We start from the raw sequence: 12,094 nt of genomic DNA, 5'->3' as shown, positions 1-12,094 counted from the left end.
GCCTCCAAGAAAAGCCACAAAGAAGGAAGACCTCTTAGGAGCAGAATGCATCAGAGGCCACTTTGAGATGGGTAGACCTTGTGCCCATTCTGAGCCCAGGGGGCACAATAGCACAGCTGTCACCACCCAGTGGCCAGTCAAAAGCAGTTTCCACCATTTGGTCAGCTAGGCAGAGGTAAGGGGCCCTGCCAGAGGCAAGAAGAAGAAGGAGTCAGCACCTTTGTTAGCACAGCCTGCAAGCACAGCCATGGACTGAGGCATCTCAGCCCACAAAGTTTGGCTCTTGACCCTACAACATGCCACAGAAGCAAAGTCTTTGACCCCGCTTCTCCTCAGCTGTAACCTCAGAGTACAGACTGTGGCCAGAGTTCCTAGGAGGGTCCTCAGAACAATTGGCCAAGTTCAATACAAAATCCACCAGCCTTGACACCCTACCGTTATATTCCATGGTTCAGGAATCATGTGCTGTGAGAGCAAGCAAAGACCACAGACTACACCATTATGAGCTACCCCAGTATGTCAGGTAGGATTGTTCCCAGTAGCCCCAGGAGACACTTGATTGAGCAGCCCGTGGTGTCATAGGGCCAGAAGCAGTGAGCTACTTCTGAAAAAGAATGCGACTCAACTCTTCTATTTCACCGGGGTTGAGGTCCAGAGGTCCAGTGGTCACCAATGCCTCTGAGAAGCACATCAGTTGGAGAGCCCAGGATATGTGGCCCTAAACCTCAGAGTTAAAGAAACTCTGCCCTCAACACCTCTTTTTCCCATGCCCAGACAAAAGCTGTGGTAGTGTGGCTTTTGTGGTGAAATCTCAAGGGTGGAGCTCATCCCTAGCTCACTAGGAGAGAGAAGGAAGCACCAGGGCCTGGCTGCAGAGATGCAGTCAATCCCCCAAGATGGAAGATCTGAAGAACAGCTTTCAGCACGTAGGACCTCATCAAAGTCACCAGGCCGAGTGACTGGCTGCTTCCATGGGACCAGCAGAAGTCTGTCTACCAGTAGACATGGCTAACGCCCAAGGTGGTCACTGGGGAGAGATGGATACAGCAGCACCAAGAAGAAATACTTCCAGGAAGCTGGCAGTTTTTAGGCTAAGCCAGAGGGAAGGAGAAGGTGAGCCCACTCTTTCCCTTTTCTACATCTGAGGCCTAACAATTTGAAACAGGACAAGATTTGAACAGAGAAAGGATTAGGACCCTGGTGCTTGCCCACCACCCCTTTCCAACTTCATTCCTGTGCCTGAGCCAGTTCCACATAGGAACAGTGAGGAAAGAGCACCCCAGAACTCAACAGTCTGAGGCACCCCCATCTCTTCATCTCATGCACTAGAGATTGGGTCCAGGGGGTGGAGAAGGACCCCAGGGCAAAGCAGAGTTGGCAGGCAGCACATAGAGAGTAAGCCAAGGAGCCCCAGGCAGCTCCCACAAATGGCAATTAATCAATCTGGAGAATTAGCAGACACAAAAGGAAAGGAGGAGCCAATCGGCTGTGGGGGAAACACTGCTCGGAGTGCCGGAGTTCCAAGCAGAGAGGGTATAAATAGAGCTTGTGGCAGCTGAGCGCTCAGCACAGGTGGCTACAGACAGGAGGGCCTTTGGCTACAGGGCTCTTAGCCCTGGCTGGACCAGAAGAGAATGAGGCATGACCACACAAGCAGAGGGTTGTACACCAGGCCTGCCTGTCAGCCCCACTGCTAAGCAATCACTACTTCTGTGGTGAGTGCCAAACTGCAGAAGAAAGATGCCAGTCTGGCCTTCAGCCTGGCCATGCTCTCTTCACCTAGCAAGCAGGCAACAGAGGCTTGGGTTTAGTTCAGGGCGAACACGTTGCTGACCACACCCCCAACCAAGGTGTTAGGAATTATGGCAGGACCCCATTTCTGCTCTAGATGGGAGAGGCTAGAGGGAGCAATGGTGAGGTCAGCTGAGAGACATGAATCCTGTTTCAGCTGGAATGATCTCCCAAGACAGACACGAGGACAGCCACCAGCACATTGCCAGCCCTGCTCACCAAGCCTGCTACTCAGTACCTTCCTAAGTCCTTCACTGACCACAGGGAGAAATAGCACTTTGCCTCAATGTACATATATATACACATAGAGAAACCCACCAACTACACACAAGTGCATTTGTATCTATATCTATATATATGTGGAGTTTGGAGGACAGGATGTAATTCTAACCCCATCCCAGGACTTGGAAAACTGAAACAAATGCAGAGCAGTAAAAGCCACTGCTTTCCTCTTCTTCACTTTCTAAGACATTTGAAGAGGCAAGAAGAATCAGTCTAGTAAAGGGGGAGAGGTGCTGTTGAGACAGACATTTTTTTCATACCCAACTGACCCACAGTTAAAAGCTCCTCCTCCAGTCCTCTGTCCTGTGGGCAAGGCTAGCTGGCTAGATCTAAGGGAGAGGCCCACACTGGCAGGAGGGAACACACATGGGACAAGGGCCTGAGCCATCCTGTGATGGGCAGAGAAGGACAAGGCCCTATACAACGGTCCTCTCTGCCCCCTTTAGCCTAGCACCCCACCTTGGGGACACTTAGAGTGATGTCAAGTCAGAGCAGAGTAGCGTGGCCTGGGTCATCATGATCCACGCTGTTGAGGATCGCCGTCTGGTCTTCCGGAAGTTGACGGTGGCACAAGTCTGAAAGCCGGGCGAAGGGATCAGGACGAGAGTGTCTCTTCTTCTTTCGGAGGCAGACAGCTTCGTCGGGCCACAGAACCTGAGAGTTGGGAAGCTGCTGAGCCTGGGAGGCAGAACCGTCTGCAGAGGAGACACACAAGAGAAAAGGCATGAAAAGATGGGTCAGAGCCTCACACAGTCCATGCATCTCCCAGGGCTGAAGTCCAAGTTGCCATAGAAACCAAGGGAGCACCTGTGTGTAAGGGCTCTGAGGACAAACTTCTGCAGAGAACCTCCTCTTTCCCCATGGGAGCAACCAACAACCTAGCCTTGAGTCAACGGAGTAAGGTAGGTATTTTCCCACCTATGAATTTATGGATCTCAATGACCAAGCTGTTTTAGCAACTGGTCTACAAATATCTGCTGTGCTATGCTGTGCTGTGCCTCTTGGATACCAGGTGTCATTCTAGGTGACAGGAAGCAGGCCCTCTGTGTCTTTCTCACCTACTCCAAGCAATGACAGACAGGACACAAGATTTTAATCATGAACACCTATCAGGCCCACACACCTCTTCCACTGCCTGGGCCATTCCTCTGCCCCAGGGCCTTTTTTGGGGATACAGTGGGAGGGTTTGTTTTCTGGATTATACTTCAGCATAGAGGGAGGGGGAAAGAGACAAACTGTCAAGATTGGAAAGATACAGAATCTGGAGTCTCTGGTGCGGCAAGAGCAATTACAAAACAAGATGAAATAGGAGTGTACCAATGGCCGGACCCCTGCTTCTGCCTCCCCAAGTGTTAATATCTGGCTGGAGTCTTGAATCAGCATTATTCACCAGAGATGAGTGAAAATGGCTGCCATCAACAGGACCAGACAAGGTGGAAACGCCAAGTTAAGAGCAGGTGTACGCCAGTATGGTGGCACATGCCTGTAATCCCCATACTTGGGACACTGATGCAATAGAATTGAGTTTGAGGGTAACCTGAGCTACATAGTGGGTCCCTGCCTGTAAAAAACAAACAAACAAAAAAAAAGGATAAGAGGCAAACACAGTATGCTCCAGAGAAAGAAAGATGGTGGTTATGTCGACAGAGTGTAAAACTCCTTCTTGTTGCAAAGTAAAGCTTTTAGAAGACTTTTGTGTTGGGAGTGTGTGTGTGTGTGTGTGTGTGTGTGTGTGTGTGTATGTGTGTGTGTGTGTGTGTGTGTGTGTATAAACATGTTCAAGGGTGGGGGGCATAAAATCTCTACAGCTCACTCTGGGTGCTTTCATAGCAGTCAAAGGGTGGACGCAAGAGGAATGCAAGTTCAAGCCCAGGCATGGCCACTTTCAGGCCAGCCTGAGACCTTGTCCCAAAACAGTAACAAAATAATGTTCTTTTCCCCTGCCTCAGCACTCCCATTCACAGACTGACAGGAGACCCTTCATGCCCCAAAGGCTAAGTGACTGAGGAGTGATTGCTGTCTCCCTAGGTAAGGGTCAGGGTGTCACCTCTATGGGATACTGTAAGAGAACAAATGGGGGCAGTAGGGCAGCTGCAAGGTACCGCAGCAGTCCAAAAGGAGAGAAGGGGACTGGAGCCTCATATTTTGCATCAAGGATGACCAAAGGAGGCAAGATGTATTGCAAATGTTGAGCCAACATACTTCACCAAAAGGATCAGGTGTGAGTCATGAGAGCAAGACTCAGGGGGAGAAGTTGAGCCCAAATGAAGCAATGCCGTTTACACAACTGAAGAGAAGTGGGAGAGGCGGATTTGATTATTCAGTGAAAAACATTGAAGTCCAAGTCCAGTGGCCAACTGGAAATATAAGATTTGAGCTTAGAGAGGACAGCTGGGCTAAAGGCAGACACCTGAGAGCTATGAACACAGATCAGGCAAGAGAGAGAGAAAGAGCATGTGTAGCTGACCTGGCCTGTTCTATAATAATTAAATGAAAAACTTACAGTCATGTACCACATAACAGCATTTTAATCAAGGAAGGCTCATACATTCAATGGCAGTCCCATAGACTGCATTATATAGTGAGTGTCTCGGTTAATATAAGCGCTGTCTGTACCCAAATCATCTAATGGTGCATTTCTCAGAACACATAAATATCATTAAATGACACGCATGCATACACAAAAGGAGTATGTATGTATGTATGTGTGTGTGGTGTCTAATGTATATGTTTAAATTGAGTGAATTTAAATTGAGCTTTGAAGTCCGTCCTGGCCCAAGCCCCAGAAAAAAAAAAAATTCTGTTGTTGTCGTCGTTGTTGTTGAACATGGCAGCACCCACCTGTAATCCTAGCTGTCAAAGGACAGAAGTAAGAGGACCAAATGGTAAGAGCTAGCCTAGGTTACACAGCTAGTTTCTGACCAGCCTGAGCTATCTAGGCAGGCCCTGTCTCAAAACAACAAGATAATTTTCTTTTTCTCTGCCTTTGTAATACTATCTACAAATGGACAGGAAACCAGCCACAGCCAAAGGCTAAGTCATCAATGAGCTCATGGGCTTAGCCATGGAACACTTTTCCACCACCTGGCTCTACAGTAGTCACCAAAGGATCTGCAAAGAAACTGCTGTATATTCTTCCTTGACAGGCTGTCAGAACATTCCTACAAACTTGGTAGAAAGAGAATGTCTGATAAACACCACCTGCTTTTCTAAATGAAAAGCTCAGTTCTTTCTGCACGAATTCATAAGCTCCCTAACATTGCTTGCATCAGGTACATCTCAATGGACGTACCCTTTAGGAGACTAGGAGATTTCACAGCTCTCTCTACTTAGAAAAGATTAGTCAATGCCGAGGCTGGCCTAGCCCAAGCCACAGGAGCCCTATGCCCCACCACGCCTGCCCTAGATCACCCAGAGGGCTTGAAATGGTGGAGGAGAATCAAATCAAGAAGACAGGGTAACAGCAAGGGGTGCTGCAGAATGAGAAAGAATAGGGTACCAGTTATATTGCTCAAAACCACGCTGAAACAACATGGTGTACTTTCTAAAGTTTTGAGTAACAGAAAAAAGGCTCTATCCACCCCGAGGGCACACATACCCTCAGAGCAATGGCTCCGCGGGTGGGAGGAGATGAACTGGGAAGGGAAGGCAGTCAGATGTTCTTGTGTTTTTCACATGAAAACCATTTGTACATTATTGGAAATGAATGTTTAAAAGGAAATCAAGAACAAGAGAAGCTGGTTTGGCTTCTAGAGAACACCCAAGGTTGGGATCCTGGGCCCACAATCCTCGTCAAATGGGAAACGCACGGTGGAAAGACGGGCGGCACTTCCCACCATTTACCGGATCGTTTCTTTGACTTCGAAGAGCCCTTGGATGACTTTTTGGGCTTCTTTATCCGTTGGTATCTCAGAGCCTCCAGCCTCTCAGGCACAGCAGCGTTCCCGGGTGCAGGTGGAAGTATTCTGCAAGGAACAATTAGAGAGGCACAGGTCAGCTCCCAGAAAGGAGCCTTTGAAGAGGGCTGGAAGAAAGCCAAAGGACTGCCCATAGAAGGATGGAGCCCAGGGATGGAGTCCAGCGTGTCCACGATCGTTCCTGGACACTTGCCTTCCTATTGCTCCTGAAAGAAAGAAAACCCAATGGAAAGCTCCAGCAGCAGGAGGCCTATCTCAGGTGGAAACCAACCTGTGGAGCAATTGGAAGACCCTAGGAAAGGAGAGAGAGAGAGACTTTAATGTAAGCCCACCACACATCACTTAGGCTGGGATAAGCAAGGGCCAAAGAAGAGTCACTTCCTAGAACTCACCACCATCAAGACCTTTAAGTAAAAACTGAAGAGCAGATTAAAGCAGGAAAGTGAGCAATTCTAGTCCCAACAAGTTGCCTCCCGGGTCCAGAGACAGGAAGGAGCAAGTAAGTAGCCAGCGCCCAGTGAGGTGTGGGCTCTGCAGAACCCAACTCACAGAGCTATTCCCTCCGTCTGCTAGACTCATGTAGACAGATGCTCACAGCTAACTGCTGTGCCATACCAACATCAGCAGGCATGTCTGCACGGCACTCTGCAGCCAAGGCTCAGATTTCCTCAGTCTCATAAGAAAACAGAAGAGAGCAGAGGTAGATTATGACAGGACCGAGTGTTCAAATCTGATGGCTTCACATAGTCCTTGCTGTGTGTCACTGGTCTCCGGCAAGCTCTGTATCTTAAGATTCAACCTGAGCGTTGAGATTGTTGGGAGAGGGGACTCCTACATATTGATCCTTCTTTCTCCACCCCAGTTATGGGATGGATCAAGTTGCCATCTAACTAGAGCCTGTCACAAAGGGAACCGAAGCAAACTGAGAAGAGAGCGGTGTGTGACACTGTGCCTACAAAGAGAGCTTTGCAAGAGTCATAAAAGAAGAAAATGGAGAAGATGTGTTATCGGTCTCAGTGTTTCTCAAAGTAAGACACCTTGAAGCCTGAGGAACAAAGAGGACAAGAGAGAGGCAGGGCATACTTTCTTCCCACAAACACCGGTATTGGAATGAGACAGGTAATGAAGGGACACTCTAGAGCCATGGTAGACAAATGTAACTCTCTTCTGTCCCCAAGTACCACATCTCCCTTCCCCACACACATCACAGTGAGGTTTTTAGCAAATCCTGGTTTTTTAAAAGAAGGAACCTAGATAGTTCTGTGAGAGGCAAAGAAGTCCCCAGAGGTCCACGAGTTATCTGAGGTAGGAGGGAAGAGAGCGGGATCAAAAAGAAAGGGATGAAAAGACTTAGCATCTCTCCAGCATGGAAGGCCCCTGCAAGCACTGGGAACAAGAAACTTACAGACTCCTGGTTGGTAAGCCTCTGGCCTCTGGAAGTAACTGGCAGTGAAGGAACCTCCATCTTCCTTGATGGATGCCATTTGCTCCCAAGTCTCTGAGTGCATTGGGTATCAAGAAACTCTCACAAGTTCAAGTCAGAGGCAACTCCTTAACATCCCATAGCCCACAGCATCACCACACATACAAAGGTACCCATGCCCCATGGAAGAGTGGTCTAGTTCACACTGTAAGCAAGTCCCCACAAAGACCCAATATGCCAGTGTCCAAGCCCCTTCCCTTCCCCCAACCCAGTTCTACCCAGAGATCTTTCCCCAAAAACAGCAGCTGGAAGGGATTTTGGAGGGAGTCTGCATCACCACCCCTCCTCAGCTTGGTCAATGTTCGTTGTGTTGCCTGAAAAGAAAACCAAAGGCATGAATCCTCTACCATTTGCCATCTCTACGCCAGAGCCAGCGTGCAGAAAGGCCATGACAGGTGACATAAGTAGTCAGAGGAGAGATCTGACAGGCAAGAGCAGCACTCCCCAACACAACACTTGATGCCCCGCAGTTACAGCACAGTTCTTCCTTAGTCTCTAGCCAATAGGCAGAGGTAGCATGGGAGCTGCCTCCCCTTTACTGTGGATGGTAGGATGGGAAAAACAATTCACTAACACACCATAGACAGGAAAAAGGTGCAACCACATTCTATGTGCCCTGTAGACAGCCATGGGTTCCAAACCCAGTGCCAATTCAGCCAGCCACAAAGAGATTTTTCTGCAGTGGGGTGAGGGTACCGCCTATAGAAGAAGCGGAACAGAGCACCCCTAAAAGTTCCCAAAGATTCCTCAAGGTAGGTGGAATATTCAGGGAATAGGATACCAGTAGCACAATTAACATATTATTACTACTATCGTTTGTATGATATAACATGTGCTTACCACTTACCATGCCAGGCACATGTCTGTACTGTGTCTAAGAGGTGGAGATAACAGTAGCCGTATTCCAGACAAAGAAGCTCCACTTTAGTGAGGGGAGCCACTTAGCCAGGTACACTCAGACAGACTCTTCAGTACTGTTAAACTGCTCTTTAAGTAAAACAGGTACAGAGACTAGAGTAGACAAAGCAGGGTTTCCCTGATCTACCCGCCTGCTCTGTAGTACACTGACCCCCGACGCTCTGCATCAGTGTCACAGACAAAATAAGACAGACTGGGAACAGGGCAAACTGCTAAAGTTTCATCTTCAGGCACAAACTCCCAAACAACAGTGACATATAGAGGAAGAGAAAACTTTTCTCTTTAGCTCTTCCAGGATACCTACTGCCCACCTCCTTGAGCTGCTGGCTCAGGACTCAGACACAGCAGCCCAGCAGATGATGTCTCCTGGAGGCACCAGGAGATACTTGCCTGATGCCAGAGGCAAAAATAAAAGCAAGTCTTTAGCGGGACATGTGGGAAGAGAGGGCCAGACATAATGGGTCTGTTCTGAGTGAGCCATACAGAAAAGACAGGAAGTATTTTCCAGTTGTCTTTATGAGCAGCCGCTGAGAGCCCTCGGTATCAGCCTGCCTCCCGTGTTTAGGAAGGATAACCGCATCCTATGCCAATACCAAGTCTGCCTGGCACTGTTCCAGCTTTGAAATGTTTAGTGCTGCTGTCTGGGATGGGAAGCAGGGTGAAGAACTTGCAACTCTGGATAAAGCTCGCCAGCAAAGCTGAACGTGGCCTGTAGTCAGAGGGTTACAACAGACTCCTCCAGCCCTGGTTTCCCAAGGCGTGTTCCTCAGCTCTCCCTTGGGTTGGTCTTGACTTTTCTCCTCATACAGAAATGCTGCAAATTTCAGCTCCCCTTCTCCCAGGAGATGACCCAGGGTTATTATTGACAGACAAACGCCTCCAAGCCTACGCGCGTTTCTGGTCTCTCCAGTTCTGTGCCAGTAAATGCCAGTTCTGTGATCCACTGGTGTTCTTTGCAGTTCCAAATTATCAACAACAACAACAACAAAAATTGTCAACACTTACTTAAAAATCCACCCCCATGCCAGACCACACAAAATTCCCATCCCCCTCATTCAACCCGAGAGGTTTTATCAGCCTAGCACCCTGCTCCCCAGGATAGTGGAGAAGAGAGGTAGCAGATTTACACAAGCAAACTTTACTTAGGCCAGGAAAGTCAAACTCCTGCTAGCCACTTCCATGCTTTAGTGCCCTACGAACTAAGCCATTGAGACACGTGTGTTAGCAATTACTGACACATCTGGAAGGAGGGACCCCCTGGCTGAAGAACTGCCTCCATTAGACTAGCCATGTCTGTTGGGGCATCGTCTTGATTACTAAATGTGGGAGGGTACAGCCCACTGTGGGTGGCAACATTCCTAGGCAGGTAGGCCTGGCCTTTATAAGAATGGCCACTAACACATGAGCCTGGGAGTGAGCCAGTAAGCAGTGTTCCTCCATGGCCTCTGCTTCTGTTCCTGCCTCCAGGTTTCTTCCTTGAGCTTTTGACCTGACTTCTCTGAATACACAGTAAGCCAAATAAACCCTTTCCTCCCTCGGTTGCTCTTGGTTATGGTGTCTATCTATCATAGCAACAAAAAGGAAAGCTAGAACAACACAGCTCTCCGTTACTCCCCCTGATAGTAGGCAGAAAGAAGTAGCTAGGAGGCTGGCTCCTGTGACCATGCGTGAAAGGATGGGGAAAGCTATTCAAATACATATTACAGCCAGGGAAAAGGTGAGAAAGTGCCCTCTATGTAACCCCCAGACAATTCACAAGCCAGCATCAAGCCAGCCCAACCACAAATGGCTCCCTCTCTGGTACGGTCAGTGTGCACACTCTGTGTTCTGCCTCAGGTCTCAGGAAAGGCTTGTGTCCAAATGGAGACTCCTTCCTACAGTACGCCTAATAAATGGGGGACCAGTGACGCTTTCCAGCCCGCTGCATCACAGAGGGCACAGTGGGTAGTGAGGGGAAATAGAACAGAGGTGGGAGACCTGAGTATTATCCGCGTCAGAGGAGCACTGGGTAACGTGACTGGGCCCCCCAGCAACCCACAGAAGAATAGAGCCACATTCTGCAGCTCCCTACACTGAGCTGGGAGCTGGGAAGAGGATAAAGAAGGAAGAGAGGAAAAAGAGGACAGGGTGGAGGAGTGACAACAGGACTGAACGGGAGGAAAGGAGAGAGACTGGAGGGGGAAAGAAACAAAGCAGGGACAAACGCAGACAAGAAGCATCACAACTTCTCCAAGCAAGACCGGGGAACACATGCAAAGGCACAGCATGAAGACAGACAGCATCTACAGAGGGGCCACAGCTTCCCCATGACCCAGCAGCTCTTTTAGCAAGCAGGAGGATGAGCAGAGGTTCCTGTTGCCTAGTACCACAAAGGCCTAACTTGGATAATATAGAGGACTTGGTTCTTCTGGCCTGAGGGTATTATCCAGGCCTGGGAGAGGAACAATTGTCCCTCACTGCTGCCGCTGGTTTCTGGGCTTGTCACAGTGATCATGTGGCTGGGTCCTCTCAGATCTTGACATGATGAAGACGTTGGGAAAGACAGGGTCAGTGGAGTTGGGGGTGGGGAGTTGGGGTAAGAGGGATGGAAATGACAAATGGCACTAGAGTCCAGCCACTTTCCAGGAATGGGGGAAGAGCTGTCCCAGGGCTAACAAACCTCATGGGCAATAAAGGAGCTATTCCAGAGAACAGAAGAGAGGATAGACACGGGGCAGGGAAGTTAATCATTCTCCCTGCTCCATAACAGCCATCCAAGGAGCCACCAGAGGCCCCAGAAGCAGGTGAGCATTACTGTGACCCTGCTGTCACTGGTAGCTGCAGGCTGACATTCAGCCAGCCTCGCACACAAGGCTAGGGCCTCTTGGATACTGACAGTTTTATAGCTGCAGGTCATAAAGAAGTGTCCCTGCAGTCTCTTTACAGGAGCCCGCTCTTATGACACAATGAGATTTATAGGCCTGAGTTGGGAAGAGCAGCTTCCCATGGTATATGAGAAGAAGGAAGCCTGTGCTTCTCACGTGGAAAGCCAAAGCACCAACACAAAATCTCCCATTCTTCTACCCAGGGGCCTGGTGCAGTTTGCCAGCCCTGAAGTGTGGGCAATGGAGCATACGGCAAAACAAGCATCTCTTTAGGCTGTCCTGACAGAGAGGGAGCCTTGAGCATCCCAAGCATCTTTAAGAGATGCCTGGCCCCTTCACTAGGAACTCTTTCTTTCGGACTCCACCTGGAAGGATGCCGGAGCAGCCAGCAACGGCAGGGGAGGGCAGTGCTAATCGCTAAGGTTTTCAGCTTTTTGCCATCTCAGCTCCCTTTCCCCCACCCCCTGCCCCCACACCCCCGGCATGAGTTCTCCCAAGGCCTTTTCCCAAGAACATGACCTACAGGAAGCCAGCTACTGCGGGGACCCTGAAAGCAAATGTGGCTCTAAGGACAAAGTCACATTTCAGTCCTACAACAACCATGAAAGGGCTGCGGAGTGCAAGGATGATGGGAGAGTGGTTACACTTCCCACCTTGGAAGAGCTGAAAGCCACATGACCCCAAGGACCCAGATGGATGTGGAAGAGAGACCTCTATTGTTAAGATTCCCAGGAAGGGGGAAAAAAACTCCCAGGAAGAGTGAGGGACCAGCAACCCCAGGAAAAGATCTGAGTTTAAGGGGAGGCATTGACAGGGAGGACACACTATCCCTGGGTCTG

At 49.4% G+C, this 12,094-nt stretch overlaps 1 protein-coding gene across 1 annotated transcript in view; it reads right to left on the bottom strand.

The window, feature by feature from the left end:
• Positions 1-1,526: 1,526 nt before the first annotated feature.
• Igsf9b (immunoglobulin superfamily member 9B) overlaps positions 1,527-12,094 on the bottom strand; it is a 46,971-nt gene continuing 36,403 nt past the window's right edge. Inside the window, 2 exon segments of the mRNA XM_051156104.1 lie at positions 1,527-2,768; positions 5,917-6,038. Of these exon segments, the coding sequence (XP_051012061.1) occupies positions 2,560-2,768; positions 5,917-6,038 (331 nt within the window). The 3' untranslated portion in view covers positions 1,527-2,559.

This window comes from Acomys russatus, chromosome 14 (assembly GCF_903995435.1).
Source record: "Acomys russatus chromosome 14, mAcoRus1.1, whole genome shotgun sequence".
Classification (NCBI taxonomy): Eukaryota; Metazoa; Chordata; class Mammalia; order Rodentia; family Muridae; genus Acomys; species Acomys russatus.
Note: the sequence above shows the minus strand (reverse complement) of the source record. Positions and strands in the feature narration are given on the sequence as shown.